At 43.4% G+C, this 26,698-nt stretch overlaps 2 protein-coding genes across 3 annotated transcripts in view; one reads left to right on the top strand and one right to left on the bottom strand.

Moving 5' to 3' along the window:
- Positions 1–360: 360 nt before the first annotated feature.
- Positions 361–10,822, bottom strand: FUCA2 (alpha-L-fucosidase 2). The gene is made up of 7 exons (XM_084513943.1): positions 10,598–10,822; positions 7,900–8,087; positions 6,062–6,401; positions 5,205–5,415; positions 3,091–3,281; positions 2,076–2,184; positions 361–652 (listed from the first exon to the last, which is right to left on the bottom strand). Exons 1-7 carry the CDS (start codon positions 10,786–10,788, stop codon positions 512–514), a joined length of 1,371 nt encoding a protein of 456 aa, XP_084370069.1. The 5' UTR covers positions 10,789–10,822; the 3' UTR covers positions 361–511.
- A 4,778-nt stretch (positions 10,823–15,600) lies between these two features.
- Positions 15,601–26,698, top strand: part of PHACTR2 (phosphatase and actin regulator 2) — a 135,463-nt gene continuing 124,365 nt past the window's right edge. Inside the window, exon 1 of one of the 2 annotated variants that reach the window (XM_084515857.1) lies at positions 15,601–15,775. In XM_084515857.1, coding sequence (XP_084371983.1) covers positions 15,625–15,775 — 151 coding nt within the window. In that variant the 5' untranslated portion in view covers positions 15,601–15,624. The remainder of the gene's footprint in view (positions 15,776–26,698) is intronic. The other variant, XM_084515860.1, reaches the window with a different exon arrangement.

Below are 26,698 nucleotides of genomic sequence, written 5' to 3'. Positions count from 1 at the left end.
CATCTCACCTGAAACTACCAGCTGCTGGTTGTAGCACACAATGGGGAAATTCATTCTTTTCTCTAGAACTGACGGGTTTTCACAATGCAGGTTTGTGGAAGTTAAAATTTCTTTCATTAAAGAAGGTATACAACAAACATACGTGTGCAGTTGTCTGATCTCTTGACTATAAGCTTGATCTAGCTTTTGTTTTCTCATGGCTTTAAAAAAAAAATCTACTGCCCCTATTCTTCCCTTCCTTTCAACTTGACCTCTGCTTTTTTTTTTTTTCTGTCCAGTTCCTTGGCAAGGTAGATGCTCAGTTAGTCACACAAGTTCAAAGAAGCAAGTTGTACACAGATACAACAATCTAGTGCTGGATTTCATTTGAGGTTCATTTAATTCCACCCTTTAAAACTTTTTTTTTTTTTTTTATAAAGGTAGTCAAGCAAATAGGAATTAAACAGTGCAGTGAAGAAGATGGGCAGGAAAAAACAAACAAACCCTACTATCTAAGGCTCCAAGGTACGGCTCACTTTACGTCAGTCAGTTGCAAGGTCCAGCCCCACTGACATGGCAGTTGCTTAAGCGTTAACTGAGGTAGAGCTATCATCATTCCCTTTTCTCCTAATGCAATCCATTTCAGTGGCTCCTTGTAGCCAACAAGCTTCACCTGAAATAGAAGCCAACAGGACAATTAGAACAATGGAGTTTTAAAGTGCATATAATTGCATTTTCATCAGGGGAGGCATTCTTCCATCGCTACTATTTGATTATCCATAAATGCTTTTAACAACCAAATTAATGTAACACAATGAATAGAAGTAAAGGAAAAAGAATTGTGAAGTAGGTATGTAAGTAATAAAGCTTGTGATGTTTTGTCTAAATCAGTACTCGGGTCTGTAAGAGGTACGTAAACCTCTGTCAAGAGTATCTGGGATGGGATTTGGGTCTCAGCAGGTGGGTAGGTTGTGAAATGCCTGCTTCCTATGGCAGAGCTTGTAGTTGTGAATAAGCATCAACATTTCTTACAGAGTGCAGCCAGAAATTCCAAAGCTGACTGAAGAACCTGCTCCACTAAAAACAATGTTTTGCAGGGAGACTTGTACGCTAGCTAGTATGAAACGCTAAAAATAGTGGAGCAGCTTAAGGAAACAGTTGAAAATGTCTCTGCCCCTGAGGAACATGATTCTTTTGTGCACAGATAGTCCAGGCGCCTCTCTGAAATTCAAGATACATCTACATTTGTATTCTACATGATGGTTGGAGTGCTTTTGAAGTGAGACTCTTCACCTCACAGAGCCACCTCACTAAAAATGAGATATTTTTTCAGATGACACTATACAAGAAGCCACAGTCCAGAAAAACACCATGCATTTCAACAGCTAGTGGACATCGACCGCATGAGACCAGAACTGACCTAAGCCAAAGCAAAGCCTTTAAGTGCAGTAGCGTGGATATTAAGTCCTGAGCACCGTGTGTTCTGCTCTATAATTCTGCTTCTAATGGGTCAGGCTACTTGGAGGTGTGGTATCAGCATCCTCAGCTTCTGACCCCTGCTTGCTCTGAAGTGCACGTTTAGAGTCACATCCAGTAACTGTTTTACACTCCCAGGCAACCCAAACCTCTGTGTGCATTCCCTTTGTGCAAGGCTTTCACGTGAAACTACTGGACCATTACAGCAATTACAGGAGCATGAGGGTACGCATTTATAAAGAAAGGTCATCCTGGGATAGATTCTACAGCGGAAACAAGAGGTGGCTCTGTTGCTTTCCCGCTACTTGGCCTCTTTTTATGATCCTTAGTTTGAAAGCTAAAATATATCCCAGCAACAACTCGGTCTGACTTTAAGAAGAAACATCCCACTGGGACGACTATGACAAGGAAGGTCCCAGAACAAAAAAATAACATTTTGCTGGGTCTCTTCCAAAGTACTCTGTATGCATTCCCAAAGATGCCAGAAACTAAAATAAACACTGATGGAACATGACAAATCCTGGAGTTGTTTTCCACATCCCTTCAGAGCATGTTCATTCCTTGTAACATGTTAAAAAAAACTCACAGTTCTAAACACAGGGTACGAAGAGTCTTTTTACCTGTGTTTCCCCAAGCTTAGCCTGTGGCTCACCAAGTTCCAGAGCCCCAGAGATTGGCCAGTTAAGGAAGATGGCATTAACTTTGCCTTCTGTAGGTCTGAATGTGTACCTGTTGGAAATGGGGAACAGAAACACATTTCAGTCTTTCCTTGTAAATTTTCTGAAGCAATCTATATCATTCTTTCAAGACTGGGAAAAAAAAAAAAAAAGATTCGCAAAGTCAGCGTTAATTACATTTTCACATGCATAACTTTCACTTCATACAGTCTATACCCTTTATTAAAGTACTATTCCTTGAAAACACATCCGGACAAACTAGAGGTAATAGAGATTATTCAAAAAGTTTATTTAGAAGTAAACGTTCTAGTTTAGAAGTAAACACTCTAGTAACTTTAGCAAGCTTTTATAATTCTGCTTGGAGCAGGACTAAAGAAAGCCAAGTGAGGCAGAGAAGAGGGTCAGAACAAAAGCCTCATGGATCGCGACGGAGCTGTAACAGCTAGGAAGCACAAAGGCACAGCAGAGCTCAGAGGCTGGCTGAGCTTTTCACTGACCAAACAATTGCTATTATTTTCCTGTGCGTTTTTACCTTAAAAAGAAATATATTCTTCTAGTTTTCTAGATTTCTAGTTTCTTTCTCTCCTCTCTAAAGATAAAGCATTCCTATTATACAGGTAAACACCACCTCAGAGCAGTTTTATGTGTCTGGATATTTTATTTACTATTTTTTGTTGTTTCTGCTGTCAGCTCCACTAATAAGCACAAGATCATTAAGGAAACTCTTGCAACCGTCCCTTCAGCCTTGGCATCATCCCAATAGTACATTCTCAGACGCCCACTGTCCACCTCCATTTTTATACACACTTCCATGCAGTTTCTTAAATAGACAAAAGGGTTCATTTCTTCAGAGCACACAAAGCAAGCTGGTGCTTTCCGTAGTATCACACCATGAAGAATTCAATAATTTCCTCACACACCGCTGTACACAGCCTGTATATTGGTTCAGTGGCCTTACCACACGCCTGGTGTGACCGTGTCGTTCTGTGCTCTCCACGGCTTTGTTCCATAGATGGCTTCTCCATTGACTTTCAGCCAGGCACCCATTTGCCTCAGGCGTTCCTCAAATATAACAGCGATGCGACCGTCGTGAGTGGGCCCGATATTCATCAGGAGATTTCCTCCACAAGACACTGTTTCTACAAGTTGCTGAAATGTTTTTAAACACATACACAGAACATATGGTCACGGCAAATTAAATGGTATATTTGAAGTTCTTACTAAAGCCTGGTGTGCTCCTTCAGAATGATGGATTGGGCTAGGTGCATTACTGCTGCGTGCTCAGGCTTTGGACGCCATCCCAACAGCCAAGACAAAATTGAAGCTCCCATAAAACAAAGCTCTGCTGTCAATTTGCGTGGCAGGAAGTAGCCCCAACTACATTTTCACACCAGTATGTCTGACTGAATCTACATTAGAATCAGATCCTACAACTTTTTAACATTTTGACTTCTCAATTTCATGAGAAATTTCTCCATAGAACAGGCAGAGGATTTCTCTGCATGAGAGGAAAACAGGGCTAGTAGATGCCACTTCACTTTTGACTGAAGCTGGGAAAAGCAATTTCATACTTTTCCTCTGTGTGATGCTTTCCCTGTTTTACGGGGACATCTGTAAAACACTATGAAGCTCTACATATTTAGTATTTTTCATAAAATATTCAGAAGAAAATGAAGCAGTCTCAATAATTTATGTAGAAAAGAATAAATCTCGTCTCTGAGAGTACTATTAGGATCTACCTAGTAGTCTACCTTTTGCAAATGGAGCCAGTGACAGAACGGGTGTTCGTTTTTATGCACAGTAGTCATAGACCTTAGTGCCTGTAAAACTCACATTGTACATAACTATTTCTATAACACACAATGCACAGACTGGGATTCAAATGAAATGTTCCTACTATTAAGAGTGGGATGGAAGAGGATGGAAAAGGGGATGGAAGATTGAATGTGTTTTCATGTCTGTGCACATGGTAGCAACAAAAAAAAATCCAACATCTAATCTAGATTTTCAAAGGGTTCATTCATCCAGGAGCACAGCTTTTCCCAGACCTATTAATCCATGAAGCAACTTAAACAAGAAGAGGCAGGCAATTTTACTAATACTTTTTTTTAATCTCATCTTCTTAAGATCACATGTTCACCGAGTCTACGCTAGTGCCATACTATAAACTTAACAATCTGCAAATAGATTGATGATCCTTCTAGGAAGTCCATAAATGTGTTTCCATCCACACTGGCCTCCAGAGATCAGCCTGAGGTACACAAGTCTGAGGAACAGACAACTGGAGACAAGCTATTGAATGAATTTAAGACCTCCTCCTCTGAAGAAAGGTTACTTCAGTTTGAAATTATCTTTTGCAAAGACAATACAAAGGACAGATTTGGATTAAGCAACAACAATCTTCCTCTTCACTAGCTGAGTTTTGCAATTAAATGCATTTTATCTGAAAGATAAGTCTTCCTTTCATTCAGTTTTTCCAAGCTTCAAGTCCTCTTTTTTAGTACCGTAGACTAGCTAATGGAATCAATTTTCCATTAATACGGGCTATCTATGTGTCTGGGAGCTTTTTTTTTTTTTTTTTTTTTTTTTTTTTTGTTTTTGTTTTTTTTTAAATATGAAGTAGAATGGAAGGCAAGTTTCTAGCTACCAGGTGAAAGACTGTTGAGTTATAAAATGTTTCTAGCTAGAAGGGGGAAAAAACATAGCCTTCAGACAGGAGTCTCTGTGAAACTGCAGCTGTTTGCTTCTTGTCAACTCAGAAGTGCAGTCACTAGAAAAAAATCCTAGAACAACGATTATCCAGATCAGTCTTTGACCACTTCCTCACAGAGGGAATAGCTTGTAAGAAACTGACTGAATTTTTACTAGCTAGTATTTTTCACAGTATTTTCTATGACATTAGTAAGAATTACACAGCTATTCCATGCTGCCATTGTTAGGCTGCAAATGAACAAAATTATTTCATTGTTTCATTATTTAATTAATAATTTTCATTAAAACAGATGTATAATTGAAATGTACAGTCTAGCACAATAACCAGGAGTTGGAGGCAACTCCTTTGCCCCACCGTACCTTCACCAGTTCCTCAATTGTGAAGTAATCGTCGAGTTTCGCGTTCCTCCTGTACCCCCATGACCACCTGTCAATGGTCATACAGTTCTCCCACTTGTGAGGCAGAAGGTGTCCGGGGTTGTATCGGTCACTGCACGTGTAGAAGCCGCCGTGCTTACAGATGCTGCCGAGTCCCCAACGGTCATTGGTCACAACGGTGTCCCGAACTGGGCTGAAAGCAAGGAATACTTAAGTTTATGATTTTTATTCTAGAAATTACAGTCACAGCTAGCATCATCTCTCCCCACCACCCACCACGTCCCTCCCAGAAACTAACATTCTGATGACTTCTGCACTATTAATTCATTACTATTAGTTTAAGTGCAATTTCAGGAATCCAATTCTCATCCTTTTCTAGTAGAAAGTCCAGCTTGGCATTGTTGGGGAAATATGCTGCAGACTTTCATAGAAGGCCTGCCAGAAAGCAGTCTGCTCTTCATATCCACTGCCAGATATTTGGGGTGTGTTGACAACAATGCACCCTATTCTCAAATTATCCCCCTATCCTGTTTGCCTATGCAGCAGACAATACTTAGGAAAGAAAATGATTAGATAGAATAACCATTGCCATCTTAACTGATGAACTTGCAAACATGGTTTAAAAAAAAAAAAAATAGTATGAAAGTCCTTTTCTAAAGTAAGCTTCAATAGTTTTAGGGAAGACCTGGACTCCTGGCACGCTGAGTTTCAAGAAAATTAAGATTTAATGAAGTCCCCATAAGTAGAGGTAACAGGTTCCACAAAATACACAGAAAACGAGACAAACTAGACACAGAGCAGAATTTCAGATTAGGAGCTAAAATAGCATCATGATACACCTGTCATTATACAGCCAAGCTAGAAAGCCAGTGCTGTTCCAGTAAGTATCTGGTGCATTTCCATCCCCATCAGACCAAACTATTTCTGGTTGGTACTTGGTCACAATTTCATAGAGTTCTGGTAATGATTTACTGGTTGGAAACTTTCTTGTCTTGAAGACGTTGGTGGCATCTTCACAGAAGAGAGGATTAAACCATTCAAACAAGGAGTGATACAACCCAAAACGCAAGTCGGTCCTGTTTCTAACAGACGTTGCAAGTTCAGCCACAAGATCTCGTTTTGGTCCCACATCAACAGCATTCCAGTTCCAAGAATACTTGGAACCCCACAAAGTAAAGCCTGCAAAAAGATAAAAGGTAAGAAAGAGAAGCAGAAGAGGGGACATAACAGTTCTTCCTTCTGGGAAGTAATTTACAAGTGTGTTGCAAATAAATAAATAAATAAATAACCATATTAGTACATTTATTTTTATTTATTTATCATGGTATAAAGTATGCCTATAATCTGTTTATGCATTGTGGCAGTAGCCATAACATTAGAATACAATGCCTGATACATTTATATATTTTATACACAAACGTGCATTTTCTAGTACTGGACTGCTTAGAATAATTATTCCTTCCTCTTTCGCTGTTCACTCATACAGATGTCCCAATTAAATTAACCAAAAATGCAGCAACTTCTGAGGCAACTAGAGTTTCACGCAATGCAGTAAATATGAACTCTGAATACACATTCAACAACTGGAAGATGAAACACTGTTGCAAAATACACAAGCTATCATTTTCATTCAGGTTATGCTCCTCCCTTGTGTTTACATCTTATGCAAATGTTCACTAGTCATTTGTCTTGACATTTAGAACGGCTCAGTACATGTATATAAGCAGAGTGCAAAACCTCCTGAAACTGCTTTTAAAGTATCAGCATTAAGTATCAGGAGAGATTTCACTTTTCAGGCATTTGGCAATCCAGCCTGAGCACTTCAGGTACTACTGCGCTGCAGACTTAAGCCACTGTCAGAGGAGCTCTGCTCTCACCTTCATGCTTATTGCCTAATAAATCTTGCAGTATTTTTGTGAACTGGAAATGTGTAATCATATCAACCAGAGATAAACAAGCTAAAAATTCATGCCCAAGGCTACGGGACAGACTAAATGAATCTTGGTTCTTTTGAAGTCAGTGGGAATTACGCCACTGGCATCATCAGGATCAGGATTTTGTTTGTCAGAGATGGAATTAAAATTCACACGTTACTAGCTGAGCCCACATCTCCCCAAACACATTCACTAAATGCACCGTCATATTGCTGCTTAGTATTTTACACTTTTCTTTGATATTATGTTGCCTTCTAACCACTTCCTTTTCTTTACTTTTCTCTGCAGAGTATCTTGACTCTTGGAACATACTGCTGAATTCCCTGGGGAAACCCACAAAGCTAGTTAACTGCCTGTACACAGCAGCTCTCTGTACATGAAACAGTGCAGGATGCACTTTTGTGCTTGCTTGAGCAATAAATTACACAACAACCAGAAATTAACTCATCTAGAAGCTGACCCTACTTGACCCCACCACTTCAGGCAGTCTTACCTATAAGAAGAGAAACAGGGCACATTCTATTCTTCCTTCTATGCAAGCCTCATGACCATACCATAGCTTTGTGTGTTAGAGTCAGGAAAATGCATACATTTCCTAGGCATTTTTAAACTCATGGCTTGGTCAGGGCAGGTAACTGTAGCTTTCTCTTTCTCTCTCTCCTAGTAGGCCAGGAAGTCAGGGGGATTTTTCTTCAGTTAACAGAAATGCAACAATTGCTAACATTCACAAGCTTTCCACTTACCTTCATGATGTTTTGAAGTTAGGACCACATATTTTGCACCCGAAGCCTGCAGAATATCTGCCCACTGGTTGGGATCAAAGAATTCTGCTGTAAACATTGGCCCAAAATCTTCGTAACTGAACCCAGGTGGGTAGTTTGCCTCCATAAATTTCACATAGGGCTCTCTCTTTTCCTTCTGCCAGTACCACCTACAAAATACAGATAAAAACCACATATGCTGGTGATGTTTTAGACAAAGAAGGCAGAACTGAAATGATCAGCTCTTACTTGTGTTCATGCTGAGTAGCACATGACACTGGCAACCAAATAAAATTGCTTCAGAACCTAGCAGTATTGCTAATAAAAGACTTCCTTTTCTCTGTCCTCTTTCCCCATGCTCTGCTTCCTTTACTCATTTCACTTTGGAAAGGTCCCAGGATTTCACGTGTCAAGTCCTCATCCAGCAACGTCACTACTCCAACTGTTCCCATACACAACAAGGTTTGGAGCTGCTCTGTGGCCTGAAGGTGGGCTCTCACCCTCACCATGGGCAGAGCTCATAAACTGCCAATAGAGCACTATTTCTTTTTCGGACTGCTCTTTCGCTCTCTCCCCTAGAAATGAAAAAGGGATTCCAAAGACAGCATGCAACAGTCCTTACAGAATGAACAGCCTTACTGCTGGAAGCCTTCTCACAATATATGTTGTGATTGCTAATATTTAGGGGAAAAGGGTTTGAAAGCATTCACCTTCCTGTGAATTAAGCCAAGCAGCAAAGCTCCTGTTGGCAAATTAAGGCATACATGAATACAGTTTGAAAATGAAGGAAAAAAAAAAAAAGGAATAAAAAAGAAAAAACAAAGGAAAAAAAGAGGAAGAAAAAAAGGAAAGAAACAAAAAATAAAAAGGAAAAAAAAAAAAAAGAAGAACAGAATCTGAATGTCTGAAATGTGCTTCTCTTTCCTGTCCTGAGCTGGTCTCTGACCTCAGCTTTGCATGACCACAGCAGCTGCACGGAACTTGTTGTAACCTTCCCAAACAGACTTCAGCATAAGCAAGCAATCTCTAGCAGCCAATGAGGGGAAAGAAAAGAAAAGAAAAGAAAAGAAAAGAAAAGAAAAGAAAAGAAAAGAAAAGAAAAGAAAAGAAAAGAAAAGAAAAGAAAAGAAAAGAAAAGAAAAGAAAAGAAAAGAAAAGAAAAGAAAAGAAAAGAAAAGAAAAGAAAAGAAAAGAAAAGAAAAGAAAAGAAAAGAAAAGAAAAGAAAAGAAAAGAAAAGAAAAGAAAAGAAAAGAAAAGAAAAGAAAAGAAAAGAAAAGAAAAAGGCTGTGACAGTCTTCCTCCATGCAAGAACCTGAAAAAAAAAAAAAAAAAAAAACCTCTGATTTTAAAGTATGTAATTGCATAAAGAGAGGTAACATCCTTCCTTCTTTTAATTTGTCAACAGCTGGCTAACAACATGAACACTTGTGCTCTGGCAGGATTATGTTTTAGAACCGTACAGACCATGGCTGTGCAGCTCTGAAGGGAAGAAGGCAGAGTGGGTGACCATAGGGGTTTTTGACCTTCCCTTTGAAGCTGTCAGCAAAGAACCTCAGCCACCTGACTGTGCATGCTGCCAGAAGGCCCTGAAGCAGCTCCACACCTATACATACCTAAGGATGGGAGGCAACGGGGACATAAACAACTTTATCAACTAAGAAGAACCGGGGATTGTTTTTAGAAGAACAACAGAAAATTAATACTTGAGCCTGAATCTGTGTATGAATCCTACTCTGGGAGCACAGCACTCAGAGTAAGGCTTGATCCAAAACCTAGCTTTTTTTTTTTTTGCCCCACAGAGTCATTGCTTCGTAAATAGAGCATACATTAAAAAACTCCTGGTATCCTTAAACATAACTCTGTAAAGATGAAGCCAAATACTGCCTTCAAAAAACAGTGGTTTGCTTACACGGAAGTTGATTTGTTTTACGATTGTTGCATTTAAACTTTCCGGTAGCTCTGCTGGAGAGCTGTTAACCTTCACGCTGTACACGATGCAGGGCGCCTCGCTCCAAGTCCTACAGGAAGCATTTGGTAGAGAAGGGAAAGAAGGTGGCAAAACAAATGGCCACAGCCAAAGGGCCTGAGCCAGCGAGCACTCAACAAACCCAAGGTTTCATCCAGCCTTTTAACTATTATTATTTGAAGGATCTGGGCTTTAGGTTAAGTGGAGAGCAGTGCTTAATAATACCAAATAAAACCAGCACAAAAGGTGCAGAGGAAAGCAGCAGGCAGCGTGCCAAGCAAGGGAGGCAATGTGGGGAGCGACGGGCTTCACAGGGGCTGCTCGAAACCCTCTCTCTGGGGCTGTGGGATCTGCAGTGCCTGTCCCGCACAGATCCTGGGGCAACCTGCTCCTTCTGACCCTTCACTGTGGCACCTGAGCGGTCTCCCTCTGCTGCTTTATCTCCTTGACGAGCACCCTCCAGCTCAGGTCCCCCTGCTCACCGGGTGGCTGCCGTTAGCCCACCCGCTCAGCAGTGCCAGGGCTGCACACACACCTGGCCGTGTGTACCAGCCTCATTCTCCTCCTTAACCAGGGCCACGAAGCCCGAGGTCTCTCTGCTCGACCCCACCTGGGTTACAACCCCCTTGGGCTGCGACCCCCGCCCCCGAAGCGCTGCTCCCCGGGGGCCGCCATTTCGGGGGCGGGGGGCGAGGGCGAGGCGGGGAGCTCACCAGAACCACTCGCTGCCGAAGCTGGGCACCGAGAACACGCCCCAGTGGATGAAGACGCCGAATTTCGCCTCGTCAAACCAGGCGGGCAGCGGCCGGGCGTCCAGCGAGCCCCAGGTGGGCTCGTAGCGGGGCCGCCCCCCCAGCAGCCCGGGCAGCCCCAGCAGCAGCAGCAGCCCCAGCGGGGCGGACATGGCGGCGGCAGGCGGCCGGGCGGGGGCCAGGCACAAGGCGGGGCTGGGGGCGGTGGCTCCTGCACAAGGGGCCGGCCCCTGCCCGGAGTGAGAGCCCGAGCGCAGCCGGGGCTGGTGGGGTTCAACCCGGCCACGCTTATCCCGGCATGTGCCGGGCTCCTGCCGCTACCTGTGCACCCCCTCCTAAGCCTTGCTCCTTCCCTGCCTGCCCCCAGGCTGGGCGACTGAGCCTCGCTGTTCCCCTCTTCTTGTGTGGAAAAGCATTCGAGTCGAGGTGTTGCTGCCTGTCAGTGCTGCTTCACCTGGCTGCTCTATCAGCAAGGATTGCCTGAATAGGAGGATTTTAATAAAAAGTAAATAAGTAATTGGCTTCTGTCTTGGTCGATAACCTGCCCTTCCTCTTCCTCATGCCACAGGCTGGAAGTGCCTGGCCACGCACGGCTGGTGTCCCAAACACCCAGCTTTCACCCTGCAGTTTTTTTATCAAAAAAAAACCTGCTTGCAGGGAGCAGCAGGGCCTGCAGCCAGCACCAGGACTGAAGGTTGGCTCTGCTGCCAGCACCCGCCTCAGAGGCAGCCCCAGCAGCTGCCCCGTGGTAGATAAGGGCTAGTTCAATTCAGCTCCAGAGGGATCTGCTGCTGACCAGAGGTGAGCCAATATGTGACACTGGTTGTGTTTCTGTGACAGCAGATTTAAGGAAGGGAAAAACAAACAAACAAACAAACAAACAAACTGCAACAGCAGCTGGGAGAGAGGAACAAGAACCAGCTGTGCAGCCCCCCAGGTGAGTGCAGCAGGAGGTGCTGCAGGCAGGCAGCAGCAGTTCCCCTGTGGGCTGTGGAGAGGCCCCTGGTGGAGCAGGCTGTTCCCCTGCAGCCCATGGGTCCCACATGGAGCAGATCTCCACGCTGCAGCCCCCCCATGGGTGGAGGAGCCCCCAGTGGAGCAGGTGGATGTGGCCTGGAGGAGGCTGCGGCCCATGGAGAGCCCTCACAGGAGCAGGGCTCGGGGGGGGGAGCTGCTGCCCACCTGTGGGGGCCCCGTGCTGGAGCAGTTTGCTCCTGGGGGATGGACCCCGTGGGATGGAGCCGTGTGGGAGCAGTGCTTGGAGAGCTGCTGCCTGTGGGCAGCCCCAGCAGGCTCAGTTGGGGAAGGACGGCATCCCGTGGGAGGGACCCCACAGGGAGCAGGGGCAGAGTGACTGTGAAGGAGCAGTGGAGGCAAAGTGCTATAGACTGACTGCAGCTTCCATTCTACTAAAAAAGGTAATGAATTTCTCTAATCTCCCTACACTGAGTTTGTTTTGCCCATGCCAATAACTGTTGAGTGATTTCCCTGTCCTTATCTCAACCCTTGAGCCCTTTCCATCATATTTTCTCCCCCTTTCCTCTTGAGGAGTGAGAGAGCAGTTGTGGTGGAGCTCAGCTGCCCGCCTGAGTAAAACCACCACACTCACCTCAGAAGGTGAAGCTCTTGTGCAGCAGATCATGGGTTGCAGGCACCATCTTTAAGACATGCTTTTTCCAGCATCATTTTTGCCCAGGCTAATGGTTCTCCACTCTCTGATGCCTGAATTGCATATGTTTTCATCAGGCCCTAGTGGCCACTGGACGGCCTTTGTGAAATAATTTGGCTTAATCATCAAATAACAGCTTTCCAAAATCATCACAACGAGTGACAATTTCTTTGGCAATCTCATCAGAACAGTTAATGAATAAGTAAATAAATAAATGAGCAGTCAACTAAATTAATCTTTCTCGACGTCTGAAAGATGTATACTGCTAGGGCTTTTCCTGATCTAGGGAAATGGAACTTCAGTTTCCAGAGCCGTTAACCACAGCTGTTACATTGCATCCAAAATTATTTAAAGGGCTGTGTAAAAAAGGGAAGTACCTTAAGTACCTTCTTTTTTTTTGATGAAGGGAGGAGGGCAGCGTTCTCAGTTATATACCTCTATGATAGAGGCTGATAAAAAAACATTTTTGCTTCCACAATATCATTTTTTCTGACTGATCATTCACATTACTCTGATCTACAAGTGCACTTTGATATCACACTTAGGAGCCCTTAGTTTTATTTTATTTTATTTTATTTTCATCTTCTGCCTCTTCATATTCAATGCTGACCTACTTTCTCTGGGTCTTCTTTTACCTTCGTTTCTTTAGATGTCATTTTGCTTCTGAAAAGAAACTCTTAAGCACCTTTGACCTCTTGCTATGGTATCTTTTCTAGTTTGTCTTTAGATTTCTTCATATTCTGCAACCTTTCTTTTTCATTGCTGCCAACAATAAAGGATTAGATATGGAGTGGCTCCTTAACGTGGGAGTTTTGAAGTAGACTCTGAAGCTTATTCTTTACAGCACGACAACATTACAATTGCTCTGTGGCCCAAAATACTTTGAAGGAAAAATAATCAAAAAAAAAAAAAAAAAAAGTCTCACTCAAAGCTCACCACCATCAGTGAACTATTGACTTTAGTGAGATGTAAAGCATGAACTGTATATTTTGTTTAATGACCTTTCTCACATCCTTTGAATTAAAAAAACAAAGGTAGAAAATGGTAAATAGAAGTTATGAGTACACTTCCGATTAAGTCTTAAACAGGTTCAGAAAATGTCACCAGCCCACACATGTTGACTCCTCCTGTGAGAGAAAAGGTCCTCAGTACACAGCCACACCTGTAACAATGCAAGCTGTAAAATCATGAAAACAGCATGTTATTAGACTTGGTGAATAGTGCAGGACCGGTGTCCGTGACTTTGCAGGAAGCTTTCTAAACACAATTTTTCCTGCGCAATGCTGGAGTAACCTGGCCCCCACAGGAAGGTCTGCAAACATGGAGCTCCCTGCCTCTCCCAGCACAGATCTACTGAGAAAGCTGTCTGCAGATGGGAGAGGAGGAGAGGAACTAATGGAAGCAGTCCCCTGGGAGGTGCTGAGCAGAAAAGACCTGCCTAATTGCCGACATGTGAGCCTCGTGTACGGGATCACTTGCTCGGAGAAAGGCGAGTGGTGTGACTGCTGGGAAGGCTGCAAAATTTCACAGAATTTCACAGAATTTTCTAGGTTGGAAGAGACCTCAAGGTCATCGAGTCCAACCTCCAACCTAACGCTAACAGCCCTCCACTAAACCATATCCCTAAGCTCTACATCTAAGCGTCTTTTGAAGACTTCCAGGGATGGTGACTCCACCACTTCCCTGGGCAGCCTGTTCCAATGCCTCACAACCCTTTCTGTAAAGAAGTTCTTCCTAACATCTAACCTAAAACTCCCCTGGCTCAACTTAAGCCCATTCCCCCTTGTCCTGTCACCAGGCACGTGGGAGAACAGGCCAACCCCCACCTCTCTACAGCCTCCTTTAAGGTATCTGTAAAGAGCAATAAGGTCACCCCTGAGCCTCCTCTTCTCCAGGCTGAACAAGCCCAGCTCCCTCAGCCGCTCCTCGTAGGACTTGTTCTCCAGGCCCCTCACCAGCTTCGTCGCCCTTCTCTGCACCCGCTCAAGCACCTCCATGTCCTTCTTGTAGCGAGGGGCCCAAAACTGAACACAGTACTCGAGGTGCGGCCTCACCAGAGCTGAGTACAGGGGGACGATCACCTCCCTAGCCCTGCTGGTCACGCTGTTCCTAATACAAGCCAGGATGCCGTTGGCCTTCTTGGCCACCTGAGCACACTGCTGGCTCATATTCAGCCGACTGTCCACCATCACTCCCAGGTCCTTCTCTGCCTGGCAGCTTTCCAACCATTCCTCTCCCAGCCTGTAGCTCTGCTTGGGGTTATTGCGCCCCAGGTGCAGGACCCGGCACTTGGCCTTGTTAAACTTCATGCAGTTGACCTCAGCCCATCGGTGCAGCCTATCCAGATCCTCCTGCAGAGCTTTCCTACCCTCAAGCAGATCGACACACGCACCTAACTTGGTGTCATCTGCGAACTTACTGAGGGTGCACTCGATGCCCTCGTCCAGATCATCGATGAAGATATTAAAGAGGACCGGCACCAGCACCTGATGAATGCACCTGGGGAGCTGTGAGGGTTTGGCATTGCAAGGAGGGCCTGGTTCCTGAGCGGGAAGCAGAAGACAGAAAATGAACAGACGTGGGTGCATTTCAGACCTGATAGGATTTGGTTCAGACCTGGTGAGGGTAGATGCGAGGGTGTTTTCATGTGGTCTGAATGGGACCTTGCACTGGATAGTAGGTTATCTGAGAGTGGCTGGGTTAAAAACATTAAAATGTTTTAAATGCCCTGTTGATCTTTGCTATTAATAAAACTTCGGGTTTTCTTCAGGGCAGGATGTGAACTCACTTGCCCAGCAAAAGCAGTGGAACCATTCCTCTGACGTTGAACCGCGTTCGCAAAGTATGTCTGCGAGACAAACAAACAAAGAATGGAAACCGCAGGGCTCGGCTTCCCTTTGCACCGAGCTGAACGTGGATCCTGCTTCTCAGACGAAAAGCTTCCCAGCCTGCTGGGCAAAAAAAGTTGAGCTGTGGGGCTGCAAACTTGTCCCTACAGCACTGCCGGAGAGCCGGGGTGTGTGTTTGACTCATCGCGGCTATAGGGGGGGGTTCCCCCGCGTCCCCTCCCTCCATCCCTCTGCACCCTCCCGGCTCTTCTGCATCCCCCTGGGGCTCTTCTCCCCCCGCGGTACCACGGGGGCTGGATGCTGGCAGCCTCTCCGAAATCGCTCACCCCCAAAAAAACCCCATCGCCCTCGCGGCGGGGCGGCTCCGCGGCGGGGCGGTCGGAGCCGAGGGGCGGCTCTTCCTCTGCAAACTTTCCCTCTGCCCTCCCCTCCGGGCTCTCCCTCGCCTCCCTCCTTCTCTCGGCTCCCCGATGGCGATGGCCGGGCGGCCGGGGACCGGAGCGGGGGAGCCGCATCCCGCCTGGCCCTTGCCCGGTCCCCGCGGCCGCTCCCAGAGCGACATCTCGTCCTTCTCCTCCTCCCGGAGGAGCTGCCTGCTCAGGTCCAACGTGGGCGGCTCAGGTAAGGGGGTGCAGGGGGCGAGGGAGCGGGGGGAGGCAGCTCACAGGCTGCCTGGACCCCCAGCGCGGGGGTCGTCCTGGTCCTTTGCTCCTCCTGCTCGTTTTGGCGATGTGGGGTTGGAAGCTGGCCCTGTGAGGCCAAGCAGGCTTCCTGCAGCACTAGGAGCAACTCTGCTCTGTGAACGAGAGGAAACGAGGACCCTACTTCACAGCGTGGATATTTAAAAGTGGCCGAAGTAAAATCAATGCATGCTTGGTGAAGGTTGTTCTTTGCTCAGGCTGTTTCCTCAGGTTGGGTATTAAGGAAAATGAAATTCTGGTCTCACATTTTGAGAACGTGTGCTTGCCCGGTTACAGATCAGCACTGCCCTGCTGACTAAAACCAGATTGTGAGCACATGTGTCCCTGGTGCTGCGGATATTTTGGATGGGCTCACGCACCATTGCACAGAGGTACCTGTGATCCCCATCACCACCAAGGCTGTGTGTGAGCGAGGCAGAGCAGCTCAGAGAGCCCCAGAGCACGCAGGGACCTCCTGTGCCACAGCATCATCTGGACAGCATGGTGTGTGGTTGGGTCTGCACCTTGCACATTTGCTCCTCAGGGGGCATTAAGACAAAGCACACCATTTGCCTGGGGAAGCTCAAGTATAAGGGTACCTGAGGAGTAGAGAGGGAGGGAGGCTTGCAATAGCCAGGTAAGTGCAAGGAGCCTGTAGCAGATTCAACTCACAGGGCCAGAGGCTGCAAACAAAAAGAAGCGTACGTGCCATCTTCTGCATCATTTTCTGCTTTACATTTTTATGTTTTTCTACACAAGTTGCATTCAAGCACACGTGGGGCATGGGGAGGGAGGAAGTGTCAGCAGTGTGACCAAACCAGAAAGGACCACTTTTAGGTGTAAGGCGTTTCATCTGGAAGAGCGCTGCATGAACAACACCCTCCAGCTCGATGTGTACACGAGATGTTTTAACCTGGACGCAGAGGGATCGTCACACAGGTGGACAGGGCTGAGCCTATGTCAGTGTTAGCATGCATTTGTTGTCAGCTTAACTTCAAAGACTACTAGCAATGAGCTGGGTGCTTTAAATGAGAATGGTAAATCCAGTAGAGGTAAAAATGGTGGTGTTTCCAAAGATGTGTTGTAATTCATAGTTTTCTCAAACAGAAAATTTAGGTCTCCCTGTTGCCCTACTAGATTTTTTTTTTCTTTTAATTTTGAGGATGTGCTTCCTGCCAGCTAGTGACAAGTGTTGCTTTCTCTGTTTTTAATTTTTTCAAAATCTCTTCTTTCATTCTACATTTTCTCCATCGCTGCTTCCTGTATATCCTTCTGGCTGCTCATTGGGCACAAAAAAAATACTTATGTGCTGGCACACAACTGTTGATTTGCCCTGTAAAAAGGAAAGCACACATTAAAGATTGAAAGCCGTTTAATTTTTAACGTGGTGGTCAGAGAATAGTTTTTGTACAGAGATGCCATTAAAATAACCTGCTTTGGCATTCCCCCACTAACCTGGAGAGCAACCGTAATGGGGACAGAAATGTGAAGCACTTAGGGGAACCGTATGAACTGCCTTATTATTATTGCTTCTACTTCTTTCTCTGGCTGCATCATTTGATTAATTTAAAGTAGGTCACACATTTACATCAGATGTTACCTGTGCTGTAGCTGCCCCATTTAGAAAAGAACAACTTGCATCTAAAATAACCTGCAAAATGTTTGCTTACTGCCTGTTCCTAGAGTAGTTCAGCTCCAGCTGTTAGTCACAAGTTGCAGTTTCTGTTGTGTGCTTTCTTTTTTTCTTTCTTTTTTCTTTTTAAAATTTCTAGTTTCTGACTCTGGTTGCGTTGGGAAGATGATTTTGTCTGCTCACACTCCCAGCGTGATGGGTTGGTACCTGCCAATGATTCACACCATCATTTTGCCACCTCCCAACCCACCGCTATCAGTGCAGGGTCTGTCAAGAGATGGTATCTGTAGAGACCCTTCTAGTTAAGGAAAACACATCATCCTTTCTAAAAGCAGATTTGGCAGTAGTTTGTGAAATCCACCTGCCTGTTATTCCAGGTCAGAACTGCACATATCTCATTAGCACAGTGAGTCTGATGAGGTTCTCCCAATGCTTGTGCTGCCTTTGCTTTCTTACCCCCCCTCCTTCCTCTGCTGCTAGCATGTGCTGAAAGCAGCAACTTCCTGGTATCACCGTACAGAATCTCACTTCATCAGCCACAGTCCAGTTAGTGAGGATAATAAATTTTCAAGTTCCCCCTACTTCTTAAAGCTGGCCTTTTCAGTTAGGGTTAGCAGTAGAGGTTTACTTACTTTCCCTCTCTGGGTTGCATCACATCACCCACTGTTGTGTCAGGCCTAACCTTTACCTTCAAACACTTTTGCTGGTGCAACCCTGGGAAGAAAAAAGTCATCCTTGGCATGAGTAAGGGCAGCACAACCTAGGCTTTGATCTGTACCCGAAAAGGTTTAATGTCATACAAGTTCATAGTCTCTGTGGAGGGCATCACTGTGAATCATTTAAGCATCTTGGCACACCCTGCCTAACAAGGGGCTGTAAGAGCATCTCTAGGAGATTGGTGAAGAAAAGATGCTCTCCTAAAATTTCAGAGCAGTGTTGGTGCCACTCCAAGACCCCTGCTTGGGTTGCATACCCTTAGGCAGCCTTCCACATTGAGCGACTAGACTGCAACCCAGCTGATGGCAGGTCACATTAGCTGGTTTTCTTGATTTGCCCAGCGCAGAGGGGACTGAACTACATTTGAAACGCAGACTCTATTCAAATGTGTGCTCAGAAGTTATTCAAAACCCAGGTTTGGTGGCTGTGGGGCCAAGGGCAGCTCTGAGTCCGAGTGCTGGGACCCAGGCCCCAGGCGGAGGGGGATGCCTCTGTTTTGTGTCAGCTGCCTGCAGTGCAGTTCGTGACAGGTTTTATGCTCAAACCCCAGCTGCTACAGCACACAGCCAACACCTAGCCATGCCCATTCTTTATCTGCATGTCCACGTAGGCAGTTTTTGGTTTGCTCTCTTGTTGTGGGTTTTGCTGTACAGCCTGAAGCACAGAGTCTTGCATTTTATTCAGAAGGTGGTGAGGTTTGTGGTGAGGTGCGTCTTCATGAAAAGGGAACTTTACTTCTCAGACCAGAAGTCAAAAAAAAAACACATTTCTCCACTCCATTTAGTGTACTTTGTGCGATTGACACTGTCATATTGTTGCAGTTCCTCTTGAGGTTTACTCTTTAGCAAGAAGTAGACATGTCGGATAATTTGTTTCACTGCTAAGAAGTGCACCTTTCAGACAGAGAGGTGAGCTCCTAATGCTTGTTTCCAGTTCCTTTTTTCCTGTCTTTCTGATGACAGATGAAAAAAAAAAAAAAAACTACCCGAGAATTCAGACAGGAATTATATCAGGCCATACATCAGATGCACACCTTTCAGGTGAAAGGCTGAGTGAAAATGACAGTCCTGACTCAAAATTCATGCATCCCAGGTTTATCCTGGGAATATTGGGGTAGCAAAGTGGTCATTTGCACATTAGCTTACTCAAAATGATAATGAGTAACAGCTAGGATTGCTCTTTCTGCTGCCCCAGAAGAGGGTGGGTGAAGAGGTGGCTTAAAATCACCCCCTTCATGCCATCACCAGAACATCAGAGTGGCTGATGCTGGATGGGAAGGAAATTGATGAATTTTGGACATATTGTAGCTTCCCATAAACAGAGCACTCCATATTGCAAATTTCAGATTCTCTTCTTAAAGTACAAAGGTTTTGGTTGATACAAAAGAAATAAAATACTTTTGACAACTGGAGATATTTTAGCATCTAGCAAGAGTGAAACCCCAAAAAACTCTTATTTTAGATGTCGGCCTGGCTATCTGGGTGCATAAAACCTAGGGAAAAAGGTAAATTATGGGCAAGTGGGTAGGTAGCTGTTTATGTTTGCCTGTATTTCTTTGTGTTTGTACAAATATTTGCCAAAATGACTACAGCTCACATCTTCTTGGATCTTATCGCCATGTACACCAAGCAAGAGTCCTACCAAGGTCAATGGGAATGGAGCTCAGTGTTTGTAAAGAAGGCATCAGATGTGCTTTGGGAGGGCTGTTAGGAAGACTGTGTCTTTCACTTAGCACACAGGGGTGAAGGGGGGCACAGCCTCATGATGTGGAAGTATACTCACAACTAAAGCATATCGTTTTGGTACATTATATGAAAATACAGAAGTTGGGGAAAACATATTTCTCCATTGGATTTTTTACAGCATAAATCAAACTACAGAGTTTTGCAAGATAAGGCAGATAATTCAAGATAGAAAACTATAGTCAAAGTAAAGAGGAATCATCAGCCTTGTGATTCAGAGTCTAAACTCAGCACCTGTGACTGGACTGTGTCATTTCCCTAAATCCACATTGATATTTTCCCACCAATTTGGAAATTTGAGCTGTCAGGAATAGGCAGCAATCACAAGCACATGCAATTTAACCTGTACTTATACAATTGGAGCATCTACTTCTTTGTAATAAACTGGAAACCTGCTTAGGCCATCATCTGATTAAATCTGATCCCTGTCATTCTTATAACTTGTAGTTTCCAAACCATGCTGAGGAAAAATCCAGGAATAATTAAACATTATGCAATGAAGAATCTGCCTGTTTTATACTGGACTAAAAGACATTATTCCACAGCAGCTCCTGCAGGATAACAAGAGTAAATTCATGATATGAGCTCAGATTAACTCAACAATTTATAATATGACATTTACATATGACACAGTTTCTGGAAAAGCAACTTTGCAACCAAATATTCAGACTTGGTCTGGATAAAAAAAAGAGTATTTTCTAAATGTGGCAATAACCACTGTGGTTGGCTAAGTAGAGATTAGATTGCAAACACTTGCAGCGTGTGATTGAATGTGTCTTTTGCAGCAAGAGATCAGTGGCTCACTCTGTGATCTGTTCAGCATTTTGCCACTGTGTGTGCTTTAGTTTCTGAAGGCCCTTTTGGTATTTAGCACTTCCTGCTGATGTGTGGCTTCTAGCAAGTAACCATTTAGTATCAGATCTCACTTCAAGTCAGCAGCCTGAAGTTATTAAGTGGCTGAAGAAGAATTTGTACTCCTTTAGCTGAATGCAAATAATCTGTTCTGAAAAAATAAACTAAAAAAAAATAAAAAAAATGTTTCTAGAACCTAACTGTTTCATCAGTCAAATCCATCGTTATTGTATACCATGTAGCTTTCTTGCCCTCTCCCAGCCTGGGATGTGGGAATTTTTTGATGTGGGAATTTCTCGGTGTCAGAAACCCTGTAGGATTTCATTTTTAACTAACGTTGGTATTAGTCTTGCCTCTGAATTTTTTAGTGGTTCTCACTGAATATATTCTAACAGAAAACTAAAATTTTACCTAGTAAGTTGTTATTTTTAACAGATGCCAAAGTTTTTCCCAGGTACAAAGCAAGTGGAACAAAATAAAAAATACTGAGAAAAAAATAGGAAATCCTGATTTTGTTTTGAGTTTGTAATTACTTTAAAAAAAAAAAAAAAAAAAGTCTTAAAATTGTTAGTCTTAAAAACCAGTACAAGAGAAGCTCTTGCTTTTCACTCACGTGGAAAGCATCGTGGTATTCCTGAAACACAAGCAGAATTTATAAGAAGACAACACTTCCCTGCATAGTCAGATGAGAAAAGTTGTTCCTCGTTGCACAGTTTTGAGGCAGAAGTGGACTTTTAATAATACGTGGTGTTGTATGAATTCCGAGTGCCATCAACGTTAGTAAGATTTTTGAGTTTTAAAAGGCTGAAACAGTGAAATATTGGTAAGGTTTATCAGTATCAAGGACTTTAATATAGCCTTCATTAACTCACAGATGATAAAACGCAAGTCAGCCTTGCTCTCAAGTAGAGTATTTTGTAAGAAGTGTGGCTAAGGAGCAGCTTAAACCACTGACAGCTTCAGTGGTAAGATATTTTTCTATCCCCTCTTCTTATTTTTCTTGTATATTTCTGGCAGAGACTAGATTGCCCTTCCCATTTCTTGTGTTATTTCTTGTGTTAAAACCACTTTGCTGTATTCAGAGAAATACTCAGCCAAAACACTGGGGGCTGAGAGGCAAGTGAAGAAGAGGAAGTGTTCTGCCAGTGATGGCAATGTGACTGCTGTTCAAATGCTAAAACACTGTGTGAACATGAATACTCATTAAAATAGTTGTCATATTTTCCCTAAAAGCTTTATTTTTTCAGAATATATAGCATTGAATGGTTATTTTTAATTAACTGTATCTTACAGCTTGCCCCATATTTTTTAACGTTTGCACAGTCTTATAGTATCACAGAATCACAGACAGGTTTGGGTTGGAAGGGACCTTAAAGCCCACGAGTTCCAATCCCCTGCCATGGGCAGGGACACCTCCCACCAGACCAGGTTGCCCAAAGCCCCAGTGAAAAGGCTGAACTCTGGCACAATCCTCTCATTATTTAAAGTTTTTTTTTAAAGTCTTTGCAAATATATTTTCAATAAAATTATTTAAAGTTTTTTAAAGTCTTTGCAATTATATTTTCAATAAAAATGTATTCTCTTGGAATAAAGTCTTGTAAAAATCTCCCCCTCCCTCCCCCCCCCCCCCTTTTTTTTTGTCTAAACAATTCTGATATCAATAACAATTCTGATATCAATAACATTTCTGTATTTTTCAGGAGAAATACTTGACAAAGTTTGAAAATGTTAACTTGTCACTTCAGAAAATCATTCTGCAATTTTTAGAAAGTTTCATCATATGAAAACTCAATATATTTTTTTTTTCCTTCTGATTTGGGGAGCAGGAATAGGAACAAAAGCAGCAGAGAAGTGTCAGAATTTTCCTGGCACAGAAATTTCACTATGGCAATTTCATGTACCCCATCCACCTGCACAGGGAACACGGATCAGTGCCACTTTATTTTGTTATGACCAAATTAGTAGATAACATTTTTTTTAAAGGTTAAAATGCTGTCTTAAAGGAGTAAGAAATTTCAGGATTTCATGGCTCCAGAACCTAGGGAGCATGCTGAACAAAGGTACCCCCCCCCCCCAAGTGCACGTTTTTTCTTTTCCATTTTTGGTGGAGAAGCACAGCCTTTAAGATACATCTGTGACTAATATACCCAATACTCAAGAAAATTACAGGCACTGACTGGAGTTGGTGTTGAGGTATTGTTTTGTATCATCTACAAGCAGAGGAAAAAAAGGGGTTGTGGTACATTTGTAGTTGAACATGTCCTAATTGTAGGCCTTCTTTGTGTGCAGTCAGGGGCAGCTATGTTTAAACTTTGTGAGTGAACAGATAATTAGCAGTCATCTTTTTCTTTCTTTTTTTTTTTTTTTTTTTTTAATTTATTTATTTCCACTCTTGCCTAGTGTCGTTGTTGACAGCTAATGTTAGTGGTTTAAACCACTGTTGAAATGATGGTTATTTTTAATCTGAAAAAAAAGATGTGTACTACCAAAGCAAAGAGTGAAAAGGCCATGTCTGCAAGGCATAATTCTGATTTTATTTTCTGATTAAGAGCAGTTTGGACAAGATCAGAGTGCTTGGATTTGAAACATGTCCTTATGCTTACACAACTGGCACAAGTGTAATCCATAGCAGACGAGTGGCAGTCCTGAGAACATCCCAACACATGACATTAACTGCTCCAGCCCCAGGGATGGAGCATGGTGTGCTGCTTTCATTACTTGGGCTGCAGTTTTATGGTGTTTCTCTGAATAGACTCCCAATTCTGTTGTTAGGAGTGAGCAGAGAGGTAGATTTACAGATCCTCAGGGATACAGCATCCCTCTTCCATCCTTTTGAATTTGGAGTCCTGAACCTTTTTTTTTTTTTTTTTAAATGGTATCTTCCTGTTATGCCTTGCTGCAAACAAAACTGAATGGCAATATTTCACATGATGTTTATTTCAGTGGATGGCAAATACAAAAAATATGCTGCCACCCAGCTACCCAGCTATTTAAGTCTTTGGAGGCACATCTGCTATGAGTTTTGTCATATTCTTTGGAATTTGAGAGATAAACAATGGTTTCTGATCTGCAAATAGCAAAAATCATTTTGGAGAAAATTTTCCAAAGGACTGATTCATTCCTTTTCAGAGTTTTCTGTTATTTACCTAATGAAGTTGGAATTTGTCCAAAAGGACCTTCACATGGTGAGCAAGTCAACATGTGATTGTGTAGGTGCTTGTAGCTCACAAGCTAGCAGCACCCATTTCACTGTGTGGCATAGATGTTTATCACAGGGTATATGGTACGGTAGGTTTTTCTCTAGGATACAAAGACAAACATATTTTTAAACTCTAATAGAGCTTTTAGTACATATTGATATATTTATCCTTAAAGAAGAAGGCCAGTGCCTTCTAATGCAGTTCAAAGCAGAATCTGCTTTTTCAGCCAAGTCTATCTAGCTAGCACAATGAGTTAAATTGTGAGAGGAAGGGCAGGAGCAGTTCTGAAAAAGGAATATAGCAGGTTTCTGAAACAGCTCTCCAGAGAGGGGAATATTTCTGCCAAAGAGGTTTCCTTTCCCCCAGCTGCCACATATCTGAGAGTAACAACCAACCTCCAAAAGACCATGTTGTACAATAGTTTGTGCATTTAGTGGTCTGACAGAAAGCTACAGCCTTGTTGTGCAGAGTCAGCCAGGCCTGGAGGAATACAACAGCATAAATTATTTTATTTCAGCTATCAGGCTGACAGACCTTGGGGTGAGCTCAGGGCTTCGGACGTGCTGCAAGCTCTTTTTTGGCTCTGTGTCAAAGAGCTCTCCTGACCATCCCCAGAGCCTGGAAGAAAGTTCCTCCCCTTGCAGCTCCCATGGGGATGCCCAGCACCAGCCTCTGGCCGTGGGGCAGCACCAGGAGGCGGCAGCTCTGCAACTTCACCCGTCCTTGGGTGGTGGGGTGGCACACGATCCTGAGATAGCAAGCTCGTTGCTGCTCCCAACTCACGCTGGATTAAGTAAAATGCAAACAAAGACACTTTTACAGTGTCTAAAATTGCACAGTTGCCAGTGTCTTGAAAAGGCAGAGGAAGCATCTCTGACAGAGGGAGTGCTGAAAATGTAATGTCTGTAATGGGTCTGCTGAATTTGGGGCAAGAAAGACCTGTCAGTATAGGTCTCAGTGTCAGTAGTATATAGAAAGAGCTTCTTTCCTATTGTTTCTTATGTATTCCATAGAGTTTGTAATTATATTGTCTTTTTGGGATGTTTTTGCACTCTGGTGCAAAAACAAGCAAGAAAAAATTGCAAGAAGCACACAAGCTGGTATCACATAAATTCCTGTCAAGTAAGCGGAGCACACAGATTTTGCAACTTTATTGCATTATTTCATAAACTCTGTGGGGAAGAAGATTCTGGTTGCCCTAGTTCTAGGCCAAGACTGGCAAAGTGGTGTTAACACAGACAGGGATGTGTAGAAAATAGATTTCTTGGGAGTGGGATTTATTGGAATGCGGAATAGTCTCCTGGGAGAACCAGGGAAAGCCACCCTGCTGGAGGCACTCAGAGTCAGAACTGCAAACATGCTGAAAAGGATGTGGAAAGAAACAGCTCTGCACTGGCAAGAAACAGGATCTTTTGCAGTTGTGGTGTTATTTATTTGTTTGTTTGTTTGTTTGTTGTTGTTATGAGTTTAGGCCAACTACACAGGAGGCAAAGGAGGTAAAGATGAATCTTGGGTTTTGGCTGGGTGGAAGATCCACATCTGTGTCTTCCCATCTGTAGCAGAGTGTCCTCTCCACCTCCAGGGAAAGGCCAAGGGAAGCAAATGAAAAGGGAAGAAATCTTCTGGAGCAGCCGAGAAATAGCTGACAATAAGACGAGAAAAGGGAATGGGCAAAACCAAAAGAAATCCCTCTGTACTTTGAAGAATTGTGTTACACTCACCTTTACCCTATGATTAAGATAAACATACATTTACATGAAGTTAGATGGATATTTAGATATTTAGATGTTTAGATGAATTCTAGTCAATAGGATCTTGGCAGTGAGAAGTCCCTTGAATAAATTTTGTCTGTCTTCTAAACCCATCACTAATTTTAAAGACTTGATGTCAAGTAACTTCATACTTCTGCTTCAGCCCCAGAAAACTAAACTTTGTACATATTACACATGAAGTAAATGAGATTTGATGCAAAATGTTTTTGTACAAACACTGATTATCATAACAATGAGGGAGACAAAACCCAGAAAGAGCTCTGTAAATGGCAGGTATGCATCTGCCTCAGACTCAGGATTAGATGCTCCAGATTATGCACATTTATAAAAAGGATATGAGTTTGAAAAATGCATGCAGAAATACATCAGAAACTATTTGTTTCTGATACTAATCCTTTTATATGTCAATAAAAGCTATCAAAATATGCATACCTTCCAATAGGCCTAATCTCCATTTTTTTTCATAGGAGCTTAATCTTCTTGAAACAGAGTTGTTGCCGCAATAGCTTTCATGTTTGGAGGCAATTTGGGATTACTATGGAAGTGATTTGGCCAGTGTAGTAATTGTGTTGAGGAGAAATCAGAAGCTAGTTTCCTTCGCATTTGCTAGATGCCAGATGTCTGCACTATTCACTCTGGCACTGAGGACTCCTGTAGCAAAGGCTGGGGTGTTTCAGGGCACCCAAATTCCTTGCTTGTCTCCTAATGGCATGTCTTCCCTTGGTGCTGCTCTGAAGAGTGCAGTTTCCCAAAGCTTACTGCTCTGAGCCCAGGAATTTCAGAACAGCACTGAACATAGCTTGAGTTGCATGGATAATGGCATTGAAAAAGTTTGATACCCACCTGCAGGGTGTTTTTTAGTAGAGGAAAATATTTTATATGTAGAATTGCAGTGTGGGTTCCTCTGTTGAGGACTCAGGATATGCAAGGAATAAGAGTGCACTAGGC

Source organism: Aythya ferina, assembly GCF_964211825.1.
Source record: "Aythya ferina genome assembly, chromosome: 3".
NCBI classification, from domain to species: Eukaryota; Metazoa; Chordata; class Aves; order Anseriformes; family Anatidae; genus Aythya; species Aythya ferina.
Note: the sequence above shows the minus strand (reverse complement) of the source record. Positions and strands in the feature narration are given on the sequence as shown.